Source organism: Cyphomyrmex costatus, unplaced genomic scaffold (genome assembly GCF_001594065.2).
Source record: "Cyphomyrmex costatus isolate MS0001 unplaced genomic scaffold, Ccosl1.0 scaffold160, whole genome shotgun sequence".
Classification (NCBI taxonomy): Eukaryota; Metazoa; Arthropoda; class Insecta; order Hymenoptera; family Formicidae; genus Cyphomyrmex; species Cyphomyrmex costatus.
In genome coordinates this window covers 44583-66394 of record NW_017275610.1, presented here as the reverse complement: position 1 = coordinate 66394, position 21812 = coordinate 44583, and the positions used below count along the sequence as shown (strand labels likewise).

The window sequence follows — 21812 nt, the reverse complement described above, 5'->3', positions numbered from 1 at the left end:
GTACGTTTCGACTCTTTTTTGAGTCATCTTCAGCTACATAATAACACCCAAATTGGATAACCGAATAAGTCACATCGAATTGGTAGATTTGATGTTCTTAATCTCTGTGAAATACAAGCTGATATTTTAATATGTTCTTATTTATAATAAAAATTCATGTGACTCACCAAACGATATCCAACCAGGAAAATACAAAACTTAAAATTAAAATATCATGGATTGTCATCATCTTACGCTGTTACAACAAAATTTTTTTCGTCAAAAACTAAACAATTTGTCCGAGTGCACAATAAAATATTACATGTAGTCATTATGCTGTAAAATCTAGACTGGGGAATTATATATATAATTGTTTAGTTTTTGACGAAAAAAATTTTGTTGTAACAGCGTAAGATGATGACAATCCATGATATTTTAATTTTAAGTTTTGTATTTTCCTGGTTGGATATCGTTTGAGATTAAGAACATCAAATCTACCAATTCAATGTGACTTATTCGGTTATCCAATTTGGGTGTTATTATGTAGCTGAAGATGACTCAAAAAAGAGTCGAAACGTACTATATGTGATTTTGAATAAAGGATTTAATATATCCAAGGAAATTGTTTGACGTACCAACAGCAACGTGGCACTCTCATTAGCCTCCTATATAGGGAAAATATTTATCGGATTCGTTTGGAATTTGGGAGTCAAGAAGAAGATTGATTTTTTGGATTTGATAATATAATATGATGGTTATATGTTATTAAGTATTAATTGTGAAGTAGGAAATTATAAAATTTATTGTATGATGTTACCACATTATTTTGTGTTTAGCAGGAAGGGATTTTGAAACAATAACCGCTTCAAGTCGTTTTAATATTTCACGTTCTGGCGGTATATAAATATTTTTTATTAACCCGGAATTAGTCACCTGAAGTGCTTTTACATTGCAACGGCAAGAAAATGTAAATTACCTGTAAAATGGATATTGTTAAACATATTTTCTTCCTTTTTAATAATTATTCTTTATGACATGCCCTTTAAATATGCAATTCCATTAAAAATCCGCAGCAAAGAAAGCGTTTTGTTAATCCTTTGAGGGAGCTTTCTAACAAAGAAGCTCTTAAAGAAGTCCTTTCATGAAGATTTTTATTGAATTTGATTCTGATATTAGAATTTAAAAATTTAATATTAAATGAAAATTGATCGATGAGATTAAACACACATGAGTGAAAAATGCCATATTCGGTTAAAGCGGTTTTTCGTGCCTAATAATATTATTCGTTTCTAAAATTCAAATTAAGAAAAATCTAATTACATTGTAAAATTAGGTTTTAGAGAGGTTCTGGGTATCGCTTTGTTGAATGTAACCTGAAAAGGTCGAATTTCAAAAGATAGTAATCTCCAGTAAAGGAGGATTAAATGTCACAGTGCTCATATTTAAAAATCAATACGAGCTGTTTGTATGGCGCTGATGTGTTTTAAATAAAGCGAAACCGGAAACTTGATATTATTTCGTAATTAAACATTCTTTAAAATCTAGTTTTATGATAATTAGATTACTTTTTTAACATTCTGTGTCTATCGTATTATTAGAGCTATCATTTTGAATTTTTTTAACTTTCAGATTCAAATAAAGTTTCTGAATAACTTCATAGAAATCGATCAAGGTTTATAAATAAATTTATATAATTTTTCTTATAAAAATAAAAGCGAGCAGGTTACAAAATAAAAAGGGTCTCAAACGCTTATTTAGAGAATTAATTCATCTTTATTTTTTTTTACATAAGCTACTTAACGTACTTACTTTGTTAAATATTTGGTTTTTCTACTTGCTTTTTTTTTTAGAAAATTGTAAATAAATCCATTATCCGTGATATTTTCAAATATTAATAAATCGGAGCTCAATTAAAAATATTAATATGATTAATCACAGTGATTTTCATTGAAGTATAAAAACATCTCAAGTAATCATTTATGTAAAATATTATATGACTACTTCCAGGTTAATGTTTTCATTAAATAAATTAGCCATTTGTATATTCCATAGAGTTATTAAAAAGTCATTACACGGAGCATTCCGAATCGGTTTAGAAATTAATGTTTACCTAAAAATGTTGATATTAATATTATATTTACTCGTACCTTTAATTAAAATCGGATTTGACTTTATGCGTCACAAGTTGAAGCCATCCAATATCGTACGCGCCACAAATACGAGATCTTATGTCAATTTTCGCGAGGAATGTAGATCATTTTCACATACGTCACGTGAATATTAGTTATCTTATTCAGCTGTCGCAAGAGTGTGAGATTTTACTGAATAAAAGATGACACCGACGTCTTGGAAAATTCATCGAATTTCACGAGACCGCTGTGATCAAAGTTGAATTGAAATGAGATATCGGTGAAGGATATGACATTGACAGAATGAAAGAAACATTCTGTTAGAGTATTATTCCATTCAGTCGCACTATTTCATATTAATTCGATGCGCCAAATACTATTATAAAGATCGTGGAATAGTGCGACAGCCTTGAGATTTATTTCAAGAATAATACATGCGAATTTTGAATAATAATTAATGAAACGGACAGCTCTTTTTCGCGAAATATCGCGAAACGAATTTACTACAATAGATCGAAATGGTTCATAAAATTTGCGTTAACATTTTTTCAAAATTGACACGGTTTTATAATTATTGTATTATAAATATATATAATACGTTATGTGTGTGTATTAATATTTATCATTGCAGATATTATATTGATATTTTTATATTTATTTTTATTCATTGTAATTGTTTTTATTTGTTCATTATTGCATCATTATTATAATAAGGACTGTGGGAATTCAGAGAAATAACATACATGTGAGATAAAGAGGTAGAAGAAAAGTAGAGAGAGAAGAAAAAATTTGAAAATATTTTAATTAGCGGATTTACTAAATATTTTTAAATCGCAAATCAAGCTTACAACACAACCGAGGGTATACAGTCGATCGATAGGACTCAGTAAGAAGGCACGTATCGTAGGAGATGCGAAGAAGGGTAATCAGGATGGATATAGATTGCCACGACCCATTCGCTCACCCTCCCGTGACAGCAATTTTTCCGGAATATCATCGGCCTAAGTCTCTAGAACTCGACCTATATCCTTGCTTTCATTCTACGATCGATTCGCGCAATTCCTTAGCGTTTCTTCACGTATGTGGAAAATCGCGACGAGCTACGCGCAAACAGCAATATAAATAAAGTACATGAGAGTACATCGCGAGCTTGCAATCGCAGTTAAATAAAAATGTGAATAACGCAATATATACATATATAAAATAAACAGAGAGAGTAGAGGCAGAGATATATTCTGCACCGAAATTTTCACGAACATTTCGACGTTCAAAATTCCAAATATCGTAATTTTTTTTCTTCTAAAAATGTTTACAATCATGAATTAAAGATTTTTGCGTTTCTAAAATTTCGAATTAGTACCTACATTTCTTCAGAATCGATAGTCATATTTTTTAACAGATTAAATAATATCATATTTAAATAAAATTACATTAAATAATAATAATTTATCTTATTAAACATTAAATGAAATAAATGACTAAATAAAGTAAGTATCCTAATAATGTATCTCTTGAATAAAAATAAACAGCAATCGGATGTGCGAAGAATGTTTTGTAAATTTAAAAATTGACAATCAAACGTAATTGAGTTAATAAATAAAGTTGATCAAAGAATAATATAAATATAAAATAGAATCTCTTGAATTTATAATTAAAAATCGAGAGGGCGAAAATCTTTAAAGATCAAAACTCTCGATAGTGAGTATGAACGCGTAGCAATCAGGTTAGCAGGTTGCATGAAAAATTTCATTGTTGTATGAATTTCCTGAAAATTATCAATCTGCATAATTGATTTAATAAATAAAATTAGTAAAAGATAAAAAATAGAAATATAAAATGAAACTAAACGAGTTTAAATTAAAATTCGAGAGGACGCGTATCTTTGATTAATAGTGAGTACAAACGTGCAGTTATGGCAGGTTGCACAAAAAATTTCATTATCTTGTGAATTTCTGAAAATTGACATTGGTAACGTAATTAGTTGAATAAATAAAATTGATGAATAAAGAAAAAGAATATTACTATGAGTTCATTAACTAAACGAGCTTAAGTTATTATAAAAATCAAGAAGACGTAGATCTTTGACGATCGATTGCAAGTATGAACGCGCAGCAATCAGACTGACTGGTTACATAAAGAATAGAAGAGAACCGTTACACGCGAGATGAGTTTTTAATGAGGAATAGCCGCGAGTAATATCTTATGGTGCAAATGATTCCGACTATCTTCTGCATCTAACTGTGTGCCGGTACTCTTGTGTAGTAGGATTCTTTCTTAAAGATTCGAAACAAAAGACCGCCGAGAATGAGCACTGTCGAGTTAGCTGAAGACAACTCGACAGTTGAAGTGAAGCTTGTTGAAAACCTTACGAGATCTCGAAGCGTTGAACTTGATGTCGTTAAAAATTTTTAGACTACAAATTCTTACTCTGCGAATCAAAATAGATCTTTGCGTTCAACCAACTTTCAATTTTGCCCTTAAATTGATTCTCGCGTTTCTTCGATATTCTATTTGTGGACAGTTTGAAACCGCACGTTGCAGTCTGTCGCTCTAAGAATTTATCTCGAAATTGACTCCCACGTTCTCGCGAACATCGTTAATTTAAACCGTAAACGATTATCGATTTTACTTTAAAATTCAACGCTATGAAGTTTATTCCCGGTTTATATATCGTTCAATTTTGAATTCTGATTTAAAACGATGCGGTATATTCGAGCTGTTTTAATCTTCTTGCTCCTTTGCGTCATCTTACACGTCACTTGGGAAATAGAAAGACGAGGATATATATGGAGAGAGAAACACTTAATTTTACATGCGTGAATATTATCCGCTTAGTGTTTGCTATTCCAAGCGAATGTCAAACATGCTAACCGAGCAATAATATTCCCTCCCTTGAATCGTTTACCCTGTGGATCAAAGGGTGTCCCTCGGCGGTACTTTAACTTGACGGCATGCAATGTACGCCACGCATGATACATTGAGAAAAAAAGTCAAAATATTTGAAAGCAAATGTTACATGTGACATTTTATCGATATTTATTGGTTATAAAAAAAATTCAACTGTGATGACGAAGTATACATTTCTGTGAAATATATTTAATTGTAAAACAATAAACAATAGATAATTTATTTGCCAAGAATAAAATTTTATTTCACAATATTTAAGCAAGGATTTATTTAAGTGAAATAAATATTATATCTCACAAATAAATGTTTAAGAATTTTTTTTAGTAAATATGGAAATATGAACAGTCGCAAATACTTCACAAGAATTGCGGCATCAATCTTTAAGTCTGTTCTGGATAATTTATAATTCATTAGAAAAGGGAAAGAGAGAAAAAAAGAGAATGTAAAATACATATAATTACATATTTATAATTTTATGCATCGCATAATATGTGAAAAATACAAACATTTGAAGAATATAAAAAATACATACGTACAGTATCCCACTTAAAGATTTCAATCGCTATTTTTTTTTGCAAAACGAGTGAGTTAATTACTTACTAAATATATAATATCTATTTATTGTGGATGTTGGTTTCTTTATATATGAATAAAAAAATATTGACGTTTTATATGTCAATTTAGTTTATATCTAAATAAACAAGGAAGAAATAAAAAAAATCAAAACAGATATTAGTGAGCAAATATTAGTTAAAGTTAAAAATTGTAAGCAAGTAACATATTCTATTCTACAACTATCGGTTATGTAAGAAAGAGAAGGAAAAACAATCAGTCTATAAAAACTAAAGTATCAAATAAATACTATGATTAACTAAGCGTTAGTTCATTGTGATGCAAATTCTGAGAAAGTTGAAAACTTATATTTTACTTTCTAAAAATGTACAAAATATAACATTAATTTTAAGTATATGTCGTATAATAGATATTTAATGTAAAATTTTCCTCTCTTTCGTCTGTTTATTCTAAACATTTTATCTTAAAATTATAAATCGTCTAAACTAAACTTTCATAAAAGATTGTATCATTTCAACGATTACAAAAGCATTCTATAAAATAGAAACTTTTGAAGTATGTCTCACATGCAACATAGCTGTACATATATTAAAAATAAATTATTATAGTAAAACTGTACCATATAAAATACCTTTTTTCGCTAATTAACGATGATTGTAAGAGTTTATAAGGAATTGTGGGAGTTATGAAAGTGAATAAATCTTGGTAAAAGTTTGAACGATGAAAGATGAAATGCTGATAAATGAACAAAAACCGCTAGTAACGAAACGGATAAGAATAGGGGAGAGAACATCTGATCTCGAAAAGTTCGTTTTCCGGGTATTTGCACGCAGATTTAGGGATGTTTCACGTTTCACTTTACTTTCTTTAATCTGGTTGAGAGTTGGGGCTAGTATTCCGATTGAAGCGATTTCTAAGGTCAGTCGTAAATATCAGATGCACTCGCACGATTACTCGATGGGACTCGGAATTTCGAGGAAATTCTTAATTGGAACGGTCCTATAATTGCTCGTTTTTGCTCTCGTTCTCGCCCTTCTCAGTAAAAAGTATCTAATTGCCATGCATAAAACTAGCGTTGAGGCGTTCGTGAATCTAAACGACGACAGAGAAATGAAGTTCCATAAGTTATTCTGTCCTTCGAGCTAATTTAAATTTGTGTTTGGAGTGGAATTATTAATTCGCAGATCAAACTGTGAATTATACATTTTGAGAGTTAAGACACTTTGAACTTATATATGGGCCGATATAATATAAATTATTGTCAATCAGAAATTATAAACTTTATTCTTAAGGTGTGTAAAATCTTAAATTGCCAATTACTCGTATATTTTCAATCATAAATTCTGTCATAAAATTTTGATCCATTTTTTCAACAGCTACTTTATAGCGCATGATCGCATTTATCGTACACCTTTAAGCTTCAACACGAAGCAATCTTGATATTAATTAAATTTTATAATTTTGTTTCTCTGGCGGGATAAAATGAATTAATATTAATTGAATTAAGATCAGCGTTGGTTGGAAAATACAGGTTTAGTTTACACATTTATTCTTTCTTTAATAAATAAAGTTTAATTTTTCCAAATATTTTAACAAGAGATTCAATACAACACAGACACATACGTATATTAAAATAAAATTTATTCTGCAATTACGAGTATGCACTCACAGAAAAACATAGTGGTAGACAATTATAAAAGTGATAATTGTACAAGTTTTATATATAGGATTAATGTACATAGTTGAATAAACTAATGTATAATAGTTGCAATATCTATATTCTATAAAATATAGTTTATTTAACTATGTACATTAATTCTATAATAAAACTTGAATAGTTGCCACTTTTATAGTTGTTACAATTATCCTTTTTCTAAGTATATATTTCAAGTTTTAAAATGGAATTGATAAGAAAATCAATAAAATAAGTAATGAACTATTTAATACATCGTGATCTCTCACGTCTTAAGAATTAACGGCACTATCTTTTCGCTCGTATCTTCGGGTTAACGACATTGAGCCTTCAGAGGCAGTAAGTGCTAATGGAACCGTCAGGATAGAAGATATTACAGACGATATTAAGGAGGTCCAAGGAGAGCAGCAGTAAGTGAGAAAAGTTGCGACTTACTTTGAGGGCCTCCTCGTGGGTGACCGCGCGAAAAGGCGTGCCGTTCACCTCCAGGATCGTGTCTCCTGGCCTGAGTCCAGCACGTTCGGCCACCGAGCCTTCCTCCACCCTCGAAATGTAGACACCCACCCCTGAAAACAGTTCGCACAGACTTTCCATCAGACTGGTGAGTCCCTCCACCGCCGATCCACAATCGGTGCCAGCTAAGACCTTCTGCCCATGACGCGACAAGCTGTTTGAACAAATTTCACGAAGCAATCTCCGTCACACCCTTTCTGGCACGATTTAGTTAGTAATAAATTTTATCTTTAATAAAAAAAAAGGTGTCTCACAATCAGTGACGAGTAAATAATATTTCAACATGATGGTTCTTTAATATTAAGAAATTTCTATAGCAAATGCAGTAAAGAATTAGGATATGGTATTTATACTGATTATAAAATTAATATTTAAATTAATATTATCGATTTCTTATTCGTTTAAAAATAATATAAACATAATATAAAACGTTTTAAAACAGATATAGGTGATATTTTAATAATGCATTGTTTAACAAAGGTTAATGCGATATTTTCGCACGTAATTGCTCTCTTTCAAACTAACGTTATAAAATATTCAACATAAATATAATTTAATATATAGAGAGATGAGGGACCTGTTGGCTGGCATGTGACAAACAAGTTGAAATTTTGGCAATCTTCCTCGGTATACTTGTTGAACGGGATGTAATAAACGCCATGGGCAGAAATATCGTGGAAATACGAGAGGAAAATGAAAAAAAAAAAACGAAGTATTCGGATGCATTTCAAAGTAGAATATCGGTAAAATGGTGAATGTGTATTTCCATGTAACACGATGCACGTATGAGTAAGTGTATTTGTGACAGAGAAAGAAAGGCATGCACAGATTTTTTTGAATAATCGAGAGGAAGTGCGATCGCATCGCATGATGTGCTCGCGTATGCAATTATGAGATATTGCACATTGTGCGCATACGTGCGTATATATATGCATTTAGCGTATATATGTACTTTGAAGAGTATTTCACCCCTCTGAAAAAACGATAATCGATAGCAGCCGGATAGAAACTTTAAGCCGGGACCACAGATTATCCATGAATTTTTGAACGGCATTCGCGCGCGGAGACAATAAATTTCATAAGGTTAAATAAAAAAAAAAAAGCATAAAATGAATGTTTTATGCGGAAAACGAGATTTATCGAGTCGGATTGATTTTCAGTTCAAGATATTAATGCTTCGTAACATCCTTTATAATAATAAATACCATTTAATTGCGCGTGATTCTTGCTTTTTTCATATATCACGCTGGAAAAAAATTTAATACGATAATATCTTCTTTTAAATATATTTATATATTTGAAAGAAGATATATAATATCTATAAGAGAATCAATTATATTTTATTAGATAATTAATTATTATGAATAAAAAGTTAGATATAAACTATCATATAAATGAAGCACAATATTCATTGTAAATCTTAACACGAAAAAAAGTATAACTTATTAAATATAAAATTATTATATTATAAAATTATTATATTATATATAAATTACAAATATTTGTGCTAAAATTAAAAATTTGATTAAGTTTTTCGTCTTTCGTGCGAACGTTTAAATTACTTTTTGGAGGTGTGTTTCTTGCTAAATTATATACTAAAACATCCAGTAATGCCAATGTGTTTGTGTCCGTGCGCGTGTGTGTGTGTGTGTGCGTGTGTGTGTGACTTTTGTGGCTAAGCAAGAGGAAACGTGATGATACATCGAATAGCACGCTCAAACTGCATTTATACAGCTCATGCGGCGTCATTTATTGCATGTTTATGCCTGAACCAAATTATCGTTAGATCCGGGGTTGACATAATTTCTCAGGTGACACGAAAGAACAAATTTAATGTCAAAACAAAACTAGCTGACTCGTAATTATTTTCGTGTCATCGAGGTGACATTTGTGGAGAATCAATTAAGAACTTTGTTTATTTGCTATTAAACTCCAACATTATCTGCTAGTCGTTATAATGTACAAGATGTTTTATATAATTGAATTTTCCGAGATTTTTTGTGTATTCTCTTTTTACAATTATTTTTTTCAATCAAATTTTCAAGTTTAATTTTGGTTATAATTTTGACTTGAAGTTATATTTGCACAATAAAAATTTGATTGGATAAAAGATAATGTTTGAACGGCAGACGTCTCAATAATCACAACGCGGAATTGAAGCTGAGTTGAATAGGAGCTTACCTCAAGTTACCAAAAGAACAGGGAAGTTCAATTATCCATTTTTGCAATCATAATTAATCACAATCCAATTAACCGTTCATATTAATCTTTCATTTTTAATCAAGAGCTTGTTTTCTTCAGCGCTTCGAGAAGCACCGTAATTAAATCTCGATTTAAATTTAAATTTTTCGCACTGAATAGAACATTGGGAAAGCACTTTGTGTATACAGCGGTTATTTTTAGGAGAAAATTGTACGGTGGCCCGAATTACAGGAAAATATTCGCAGTTAATTTAATGACATTTAATAAGATTTAAACGCTTTTTCATTATCCTGAACGTTCCGCTTTACACGAAGCTTTTGTGATTGGTGATATAGTGTACGACTGAACTTTCCTCTACGCACTCATACGTTCTCTACACGCATATGCAATTGTACACTCATGCAACGAGCTGTCGGCGTGCCAAGTCTAGAGAGGAAGTAGCTTTCTGACAGATACTCGTGGTGCGATGACGTTATAAACCCTCCTTTCTCTCGTTGAGTTACCTGACTGCACTTCTGGTACAGCGAAACAGAAAATAAGAATGACACAACGCAAGTTGGCTTATTCTCGATCTCAGCCAGTCGATCGCGAACGATGACGAAATCCCCAGGAAGCTCGCGTCGAGTTCAACAAGCTTCCTTTTCAACACGAGATAATACGATATAACGGTATAAAAACATTTTACTAAAGACTCGAAATGAAGCCTGCACTATCTTGTGGACTGTATTTCACGACAATAGTCGCACAAGCCGACATATCAATAAATACATATAAATTAATAAAAATAAATGCATTGAGGAAAAGTTTTTGGTATTTGTGACTATAATTATTTATCATAACTATTATACATTGATAGTAATAATAACTATATGTGTAGTTCTGTCAACAAATATTATATATATTTAGCATTGATTATAAATTATTCTTAGTTGTTATTATAAAAATGCTTGCAATAATTATAATTTAACTACAATTTATAGTTATTTCTTTAAGCAGTTATATATAAAATGTTGTAATAATAATTGTGATTTATAGTCATTTTTCACTATACACGTAGTGAATTTCAAGTAGGTATACATAGAGAAGAATATGGTATTATGACAACTGTAGATATAATGGCCCCTTTTAATATTTTCGCTATTAATTGATGAATTCAAGCCTATAGAATTATTTGTTAGCTCGTCGTTACATCATAATGCTCACATCGTATTATAAATTATACTATAACTGACCCTCATTATATCGTATTTCACCTTCAAGCGTTTTCTAACGTTTTAAGGTTTATTTCAGTATTTAATTACATATACCACCCCATTCTTCTTAAACTTGTGTATTATCACACGAATATTTGTTTATTTGAGTATCCTGTTTTTTTTTTTTTATTAATTTTGTAATCAAATACTGTTTTTTACACAAAACCAATTTTTTAAATCTATTTTTAGGCAAAACTATATTACCAATCCTGTTTCTCTTCGCACCATTGTCACCACATTTTTATACAGTTCATTTTTTACATTTTGATACATTTATAGTGTTCTAAATAAGAAATGTTTCGTAATTTTAAGCTTGGAATTGATTGAGTAATATACTGACAAATGTAACAGTTCAGCTTTCATTTTAAATATTGATTATAAATTTTAAATATGTATAATATGCCACGCGCGTGATACTATCTTCTCCTCCACAGTTTTATTAATGCTATATATTATATTTTTTATGATTGTCCCAAAAATGGCTATAAATTATAATTATTTATGTTAATTATAGTTAATTTATAATAATTAAAATTATTTTTATGATAATAATTATAATTTAGTTATATTTTCCGAGTCAAATTTGATTGCATGGTACACATAGTTATTATTAACAATAATATACAACATATAGTAGTAATAACCATCATATGGCATGTAATTATAATCATAAATACCAAAAACTCTAAGTGTGTATATATAATCCGATAACATTCTAAACAAATTTTAGCAGCTTTTACGTCATGAAGAAGTTCTCTCAAAATTCTCATACATTTTGCACGAAAAATATTTATTAGATATTTCGGAGCAGGATTGAAAAATATCGATGATAGAAACCTTTTGCACTTGAGGTATAAAGAGCCGATAGTGCGACACGAAAGAGAAATTGGTGACACGAGCGAGCGCATTTTTCTCTGACTTCCCTGGGAGTTTCAGCATCGTATGAAACGGATTTTCAATGGCGCGATCCACGCGGCAAGGCGAGTCGGAGTCTCTCAAGAGGGCCGCCTTTTCGGATTTGAGGTTTCACGCTCGAATTCTCGGCGATGATAAAGCTCGTCAAGCGATGGTATCAGCGCGCGTGTGTGCAGCTTCGCGTGCGTGATTAAGCGTGAGATTTAACGCCCGCAGTCTCGCCAGGAACATCATTATAATGGACGGAGTCGCCGAATCATCGCATTTGATTTTGCTTTCTTCTATAAAGACTGTATTTTTTCAATTACTAAACTTCTTTAAATCTCACAATGTTAATTGTATTCTAAATCTTACTATACATAACTTTATACATATAATAGTTTTGAAAGAAATCAATTGTGTGAGATGAACGTAAATTATTTCTACGAGAAAATCAGGAGAATTCCTTTTCAAATTTGCATCAAAGGGAATTTGTTATATGCGAGCCAATTTAATATTCTTAAATCAGTATCTATAATATTACTACATCTCGCAAGACAGTCTTGATCTATTTTTGAGACTGCGAGGATTAAGAGACTGGAGACCGTGAAACCGGATCTTGTCGCTTTTGTCACTTTAACGACTTTAAGGCGGCTCTCTCGTGCATTCTTGCCTCGTCACGCGGATCCGAGATTTTTCTTGTGTATCAGTCGCAGAATCTCTCTGGAAAACGCATGAAACGGAGAACGTGTTTTGAATATATTTTAAAAAATATTAAAATCTTTGCGAAAGTGTCAGAAAAAGAGAACAAAATGTAATTTTTTTTTTAAATAACGATTTTTATAGACAGTTAATTCTTTTTTGTATTCCATTGTAAAAGTTTAAAGCATTTTGCTGTTTGTAACAATTAATTCTATTTATTGCAACATAAAGAATCAACTTAATGTTACAAATAAATTATCAATTATGCCAGATTAAAAAAGAAATAGATTTTATATAAAGAAGAGCTAACAATTAATCGACGAACTAAAGTAATGTTTGTCAATTAACGCGTGAGGCTTTGATTTTTTTCGACAAACGAATTCTCCAGAAAGATTAAGCGAAACGACGAACCCCGGTCGCTGGATTTCCGGCGCAATCGCATTTCGATGGATCGATACCTCGTTATCGCGTCGACCATCGAACGGCAAACCGACCGGAGTTTCACCCTCATGAAGGGGAAGGGGAGAAAAAAAAGGGTGAGAGGAACGGGGAGAGTCTGTGCAAAACGCGCTCGTTCCTTCTCTACCGAATTCGCGTGCAAACAATCGTCACTGCAGCGGAAAACGATGCTTAACGATCGTGAAAATGTCTCCCCCCGCTTTCGAGTATCGTCCTCGCGATGAGAGAATTCATTTTCCACTGTGGTTGTCAAAATCGATTAGAATCCGCACGTATTATGAATATAAACGAGCACATTTGAAGTAATTTAATTGCAAAACAGAGAGAAAGAGAAAAAAGAGAGAGTAATTATTTTAGGATCAAAATTATGCAGTTTATTTTTCGAATTTAATTAATATATTTGTAAATTTAACCATTTTGCGTAAAAATTCTGAATATTCTGCGATTTTATGAAGAGAATATACATGGTAGTTTTTAAGTATTCTAAAAGGTTTTGAAATGAGGTTTCTCATATATTAATTCAAGACAAAAAACTTTATATAACCACATGTTTGAACCAGCTTTCAAAGTTACAGGGTGTTGCAGTTAAAGAAAAAATTTCATTTCTTGTAGAAGTTTCGATCACCTTGTGCCATTTTGATGTCTTTGAAACATACACAAGGTTTTATCAAAATAACCCGAGTAGTTTCCAAAACCTTTGAAAAAAATCATTTTTGTTTATATAAATTTTTGTCTTCAATTAATGTGAGAAATGACCCTTTAAAATCCTTTAAAATACCACCTTGTATAATTAATTTAATATTAATTAGAAAATCAACTAATTATTTGTTTTCGTAATTTCAATATAATTAAATTACTTAATACAAACAGTTTAATGACACAATTTCTGCATGTGAAAAGCAACGATATATTTGGCAATTTTAAATGGAAATATAGATTTTATGTATCTCGTTGGATATTTGGAGTAGCAAGGAACATTTTTAATATCAATATGTTTCGTCGCGAGGACAAGACGGATGCGCAAGGACGATTCGCCGATTTATGCTGAAGCACGTACAAGCGCAAGGTGTCGAGACCACGGTATGAGTGCCAGCCGAGGTGACTTAGGCACGCAGCACGAGAAAAAGACAGTAATCAAAGAAACGAGTTGGCAAACGATAAGTGACAAGCGAGTCATCTGGCAAACCGATCGCTTCATAGAAACACGAAATTGCAAATACAGAGGATTTAAGATTAGATTACATGTTAGTCAGGCTAATGATAGGTCGAGAAACTATGTTAACTGTTGATTGAGTTTATTCTTAGTTAATCGTATCGACGGATGGCTTCTTAAATAGTACAGCTTATTGAAATCAGAAAACTTCTGCTTGTCTAGAATCTTTGTCTAAGGATTTCTATCGAAGTGATAGGCGTTTATACAGAAATGGTGTCATAAAGTTGAAAAGTGATTTATGACAGTAAGATGGTATCGAGTCAGTAATCAAAGTTTATTCAAGATATTCTAAATCTTATAGATTTATGTTATCACACACACGAATGGTCATAATTTATCTTTTTAATCCTTTAAGATCTAACTTTTTGGAGATGTGAGACATTTATATGGTCTTAAGTTATTTTTGAAGGTTATCATTGAATATAAAAATAAAGTCAAAACATAAAAATTTTTAATGGTAGATCCAAGAAATAAAATGTTATTAAATTGTAATGAAATTGTTTATTATGTGGTTTTGAAAGAAATATTATTCAATACGATCAGATGTAAAATGCCATATATAATAAAATAAGAAAAATGTGGTATTTAGTTTTATACATAATATATTGCTAAATATAATATTATAAATGTTTCATTAATAAAATCGAGTATTCATTGATAATAGAAGCATATAAGAGCTATGAAAGATTTAAAAGATATTTCCTCGTATCTATAAATAAATGGCATTAATCAATATCGTTTCTCCATTAGTAAGTATTTTTCCTATCATATGTATTCGAAATACGAAAGGCTTGAAAATTACGTTATATACATTATGCATAGTAAATTATGTATAGTACAAATGTCATAAAAAATCTATACTATTAGTTATTTATATTTGAGTAATCGCCATATGAAAATAATATTGAACATCATGTCTAACCTTTCATAGTTTCCGAGAATTTTCTTATCGTAAAGGTAAATACTTTTCTATAATGTTATGATTGTATTTTTCATTTAAATAAATCTAAACATTTTCTTTAAAACAAGCTTTAATTGGACTGAATAGTTTAGTATTTACTAAATATATAATTTTTTAAAGATGGCACACATACATGGATCATTTAGACTTTAAAATGTTAAAGATAAAAGGCAACATAAATAAAAATTCCGAATGCGACGTTACCAATTTAGTAGTTCAAGGTTCAAACCCCAATAGATACCAAGTTGAACCACCAACAAGTTGCGGTTTACCCGTACGATGCCAGAGAGATGTATCTTCGAGTTTATCGTAGCTCATATTCTCGGGTGATTTCTCGGTAGAACGAATTTCTACTGAGCCGGAGAAAAATCCCCAGTGGCGGCGGCAGCCAGTCGAGTTCTTTACAGTTAGACGACCCGAAGGAGATACTCGCGACGCGGCGGCCAGACGACTCGCAGAGCATTCAGCGGCGCCGTACGCCACGCGGTGCGGCGTACGGACGCCGGACGTGAGGCTTGAAAATTTGACTTTAAGGAGTGCGGAGAACTAAGAGAACTTGAAGTAATGTTAAAACCGCTCCTGGGAAGAAAGTACCTCGTTCTCGAGGCACGAAGTACGGCGACGGGGGTAGCCTGAAGGTACTTCGGATCTCACCTGCGTCCTTGCCACCCTTCACGCAGATGCCAAAGCCATGGTGAGAGTCCGGCGGATCTCTCGTCATGGTGATTGTCCTTACGGTGAGCTCCTGAAGACTCAGAGGCTGCGAGATCGGCGACGTGGGCGGATTCCCGGTATTCCCGGCCTGCTGTTGCTGCTGTTGCTGTTGCTGCTGCTGCGACTGTTGCGTTTGCTGCTGTTGCTGTTGTTGCTGCGAGCCACCGGACGCGATCGGCGTGCCGCGGACCGTCGTCACGCTCGCTGGACTCGATGCCGGCGATTTGCGATCGGCCTGCCGTCGTTCCGCGACACTGTTACCAAACAGCCTGGAGAAAATAAAACATTTAATTGTCACTAATCGTATTTATATCGCTTACTTCAAAAAGGATACAACAGAATATAAGTTTCCTAAAAAAGAAGAGTAAAAACCAAACAAATATTAAAAACGGAATAGGAGCACATTAAATATACATATCTTATTTCCAAAAAAATAAAGATATTATTTAATAGATATAACGCTTTTTTTATTATGGGTTTTCGATGAAATCGAATATAAAGGTTCGTAAAGAGTTATTAAAAAAGAAAGAAAATATGTTATACAAAATAATATGTTACAACAATCATTCGTTCGCTGCTGGAGTATATAGAAACTCTCCAAATGAATATTCCTAGATCATATTTTATATACATACATTATTTTAATAATTACATTACGTTACATAATTCTGTTACATTAATAATTAATCTCGTAGCAAACTTTTATATTCGTCAGATTATTGTTGATACTATGAATCTTCAAATTAATCTGCAGAGCCAAAGTCAACATCAATCGTATCAGACGTATTTACGGAGAACGAATGATCCGCAAGATATGGAGTTTATACGAAATAAGCCGCAAGTACTAAAAACAAATTACGCATCAATGGAAAAAAAGGTGTTGTATCGGATACACACAAATCTCCGGGAGTGATTTGCGTAATTCGATTTTGATTCATATCGAACGTGCTGCAATCATATTTTCAAATCTTTCATTGGCGTTGCTGGAGGGATGTCATACCTGAGCACCTGTTCTGGGGAGATGGCACCGGTGCCGCCGGTGGTTCCATGACCCCGGTGCGATCTGTAGGGGGTTGCATGCGAGGAGTGATGATGGGGCGCGCTGGGCGGCCTCTCGACGATGGTGTAGCTGGTGCCAGGCGGACTATAGTAGCCACGGTGCTGGCCGGCATGATGCCGACTCGTGGTGACGGGCTCGAGGTCCTCAGCTTCGTAGCAGCCACCGGTACCGCTACGCAGGTAGTGAGAACCGCCGCCGGCACCACGCAGGAAGTGCGTCCCGGTGGTACCCCCGCCCCACTGCAGCTCCTGCAGCTCGGAACCGTAGTCCTCCGTGCTGCTGGCCATGCCTCGGCTGGCGATCGGCTCCGCCTTGGTCACACCTGCTGGACAACAAACGAGCACGCAATTACGGTCAGCGCGGGATCGATCATCATGACAGAAGGACACGCGGACAGATTGGCGGAAAGCTTGATTGGTTTGAGTTGCAGGCAAACCGCAACACGTTGCATTTCAGTAATGGGAAAATTTTAATTTAGATTATTTTAATTGGAAAAGAGAGAGAGAGAGAGAGAGAGTGAAAGAAGGGGGAGAGAAAGGGAAAAGAGACTGTAAATTATATCTAATCTAATTAAATTACTTGACTCTCGAGAAAGCTTACATTTTTTTTATATTTTTTTAATTGGTTTTGCTTGAAGTAAAATGTATAACTTTTTATTTGGCAATTTATTTTATTTATAATATTTATTTTAAGAATTTTTGTTTTTTTCTGTTTGTGTTCATTTTATATTTCAATCAACTGGTATATTTTTATAACTAAATTCTAAAATGTTCCTTTTTTTTCTTTTTTGTGTGTATGTTTATACTGCAATAATTAATAGCAACATAAGAAGACAATAGTAAAATATAAACTTTTTATATATTAATAGACAACACAGGCATTTAATCTTTTGAGGATCGGAGTTTTCTAACAAAGTAACTTATTAAATATCTTGTTTTCTAGACATTTTTGATGGTTGAATTTGATTCTGGCAATAGAATTCTAAAATTTAAATTTTAAGAAATCTGATCATTTAAAATTTTGATTTTAGAGGTTTTTGAATATAAATTTGAACGTAATCTGAAAATGTCATATTAAAAAAAAATAATTTCCTTGAAGGAAAATTTAATGTTACAAGGTCCATATTCAAAATTTGAAAATCAGTTTTACTACTGTCTGTTTGTATAGCAGTAATGAACTTTAAATAAAGCAAGATTGGAAACTTTTTATTTTGATTCACAATTTGGAATTCCCTAAAATTAAGTTTTGTATTCTGTGTGTGTATCAGATTATTTAAAAAAAATCCATTATATTGAATTCAGCATTTTGAATTTTTTATTTTCGACCTTAAATTTGAAAAAAATTATTAAAAACTATTTCATAGGTCAAGTTTTATAAAAATAAACCGAGCATTTTACAAAATAAATGGGGGTGTGACCTAATTGGAATCACCGATCCGCAAAAGGTTAATAATAAAAAAATCCCAGGCAAAATTTACATGAAAATTAGTGACATCGGAACTTTGGGATATCAAAAATGTAAGACAAGCTGCTTTGTTCAAGAATATTTAGCGATTTTTTGAAAAACTTGTGTATACGCTTTTATATTAATATATTATGTGAGGTTAAGCAACGGCAATCCTTGACTCGAACACCCGAAGCGGTTTAAACGTAAAAGCCACGGCCTGAATTTCAGGGATGTCAGCCAGATCGATCGCAATTCTCGTAAATAAGTCAGGAGACACCACGAGTTCCCGGGAGACATTTTCGTGTTTGCAAAGAAACTGCCTCGACATTCAAATGCCGCATTAACACAACTGAAAATTTTATTAGGGAGGCCTTTCTCAGAAATCGTGTCCCCATCGGAAATAACAACGCAAGAATTTCAAGCGCGACAATCGAGTACAAACTTTGATGCGTCTTCTCTCTGCAATACTTTTAATATTTGTAACTGTAATTTACATGGTATTATAATTATGGCTATTATTCCTACAATGCACGGTAACAAAAAAATTATATAATATTCATAATTCTATAAAAAATATATATATCTATAATATATTATAATTAGCATCAAAATGATTATACTAAATATTGTTATTATTACTATAAAAATTGCAATTACCACATAATTCAAATAGAATTTATAGTTTTATTTGGACCAACCATATTTTATGTAATAAAATAAATTCGAAATTATTATATTTATCTTTTCTCTCGGTGTTAAATATATATATATTTTTTAAAATACAATTATAACTATAGTTATTATAAATTTAATATTATTAATAGTTATAACAGTAATAATGATAATTATGGTATCGTATAATTTTAATATAATCATACACTAAAAACTTTTCTCCTGGTGTAAAATAAAATTTTCTAAGAATAAAGCTACATAGGTACGCTAAAACGCTTGTTTATAGATTTTTGTGCTAAAATCTAAGCTCATGTAAAAATTTACCAAAAATGTCTCTCTCTCTCTCTCTCTCTCACTCTTTGTTCTCAAATATTCCTCTGTAAAGCAGCGAAGTATTTTTTTACTATACAAACATGACTAAATCACGGCAATCGCTCTAATTCGAACTCATTGAAGTTGTAATGATTAATTAATTACCATAATGTGAAATCGCGGCAATCAAACGTATTTACGTCGCTAGGCCATTAATCACGTGTCTGTTATTTGTGGGTATTGTATAATACCTATGTATTGTACAGTGCCCACAAAAACGTACGCGCGTAGGTACGTGGAATTTACAGATTAATATCCAAACTACACTGAAGATGCCTCCGAATAATTTAAATCCGTTTTTTTTTTTCAGACGCGTCTTGGCCGTTTATTGAAGCGTCCTCCACGAACGCATCCGCAAATATTCGCGATTTATTTTTACACTGCGATCGATCGTAGTTTTTTCCATTATTATCATCGGGCTGCCGTGACGCGAACCGATTACGTTATCGATTCCTGTAAGGCAGGGGACAATTAAATCCGTCGCGAAGAGAAACTTCCTTGTCGTGACTGTCTAGTGATTTTAGATAGGATCTTTAACGTGGCCCGCCGTCGCGCCGCGCCGTGGCCACAGTAATGACATCATTTTCTGGGACAAACCCGCTGTAACTCCCTTAATGGCCTCATGCAGGAAGTCTTTCGTTATCGTTGGAAGAAAGTTCGGTTGGTCCTAGAGATAATCGCTGATAAGCCGACAGCTATATACGAGAATGTTCAACCGAGCTGCTTTTTTCTCGAGAATTTTTCGATCGATTTAGAAAGGTCGATATTTAGCATTTAGCAGGTCTTTTTATCGCAAATTAATGTTGAAATAGGTGGCGACGATATATATTGAATGGATAAACTGTAAAATTCTGGATAGTGAAAAGATAGTTAAATTTTTTAAAAGATTTAAAGAAAAGTTAAATATATTTTTTTAATCTTAAACTTAATCTAAGTATTATAGTTTCCTCAAGAGCATATCTTTTTCAAATATTAAAATAAAACTTTAATTCTTCCGCTTTTCTGTCAAATTTACTACACGATCATTGTTTGGATCAATATGATCAGAAGTTCTACAAAGTAAGAAATACACGATTTTCGGAAAAAATCTTGCATTAATAAACAAAGTTGTCAAACTAAAGAGAAAATTTTTTTAATAAAATGAATTTTAGGTCATTTTAGTTTTCAAATAAACATGAATAACAGGATTAAATAAAGTATTGAATTTATTTATAATATTCTAGTGCATTTAGGTATTAATTTTCATGAAAAAATAAAATTATTTTCTCGTAAAATTATATGGCTCGCGTTTTGCTTAATCATGCAATTATAACACAAAGTATTTCGAAACATGCAACTTTGTACCGTATTTTACATTAATTTCATAATAAAATAGCAGAGCAGCGTTTATTTATAAATTATTGCGATTTTATTATAATATAATTAAAGCAAATATATTTAAATAAATTTCCCTATAAATAATTTTACATTATCTTCATATTATTTCCAAAAATTGTCCAAAAACATTATTTTCATATTACGATCCATTTTATAACCATAAGTATTATACTTTTTTGCAAAATAGGAATGATAACGATCGTGTTATTCCCAGCATTTGCCTTGGAATTAAATTTCCGTCATTCTTCTCTTCGTCGCACAGTAATACAAGGGACAGATTAAGCCGTCCTCTACGGAGACGTAAAGGTCGCGCAGTAGGCTTAGCATTTGATATCGCAACAATATCTCCTAATATCGTCATCACTTCGCGCTGACAATCAAGACAGTTTCGTCTATTGTGAAGCAAGCCCCGAGCCAACCTTGACACTGAAAAGGGTTTGTTTGCCGCCGGAGGGTGGTGAAAAGGGAGGAGATTGAAGTCGCCTTTAGCGGACGCTCCTGCGGGGGTCATACTGGAGGAACCGCACGGTGAAGGGGTGGACTCCGCGGTGAGGGTTGTGTGTCGTGTGTTCCGTCATGTACGAGGGTGGGCCGATCAATACTGCAACTGAACACCTGAAGCCGACTTCATTTAGTCGACACCTCCGTTTCATCCCTCTTTGTCGGGACCGATGGAACTTTGCTACACTCAGC

At 32.5% G+C, this 21812-nt stretch overlaps 1 protein-coding gene across 1 annotated transcript in view; it reads right to left on the bottom strand.

The window, feature by feature from the left end:
* Positions 1–17539, bottom strand: part of dysc (whirlin protein dyschronic) — a 79509-nt gene extending 61970 nt beyond the window's left edge. Inside the window, exons 1-3 of the mRNA XM_018536862.1 lie at positions 17193–17539; positions 16073–16461; positions 7717–7847 (exon numbers count right to left, since the gene is read on the bottom strand). Of these exons, the coding sequence (XP_018392364.1) occupies positions 7717–7847; positions 16073–16461; positions 17193–17539 (867 nt within the window). The remainder of the gene's footprint in view (positions 1–7716; positions 7848–16072; positions 16462–17192) is intronic.
* Positions 17540–21812: the final 4273 nt, after the last annotated feature.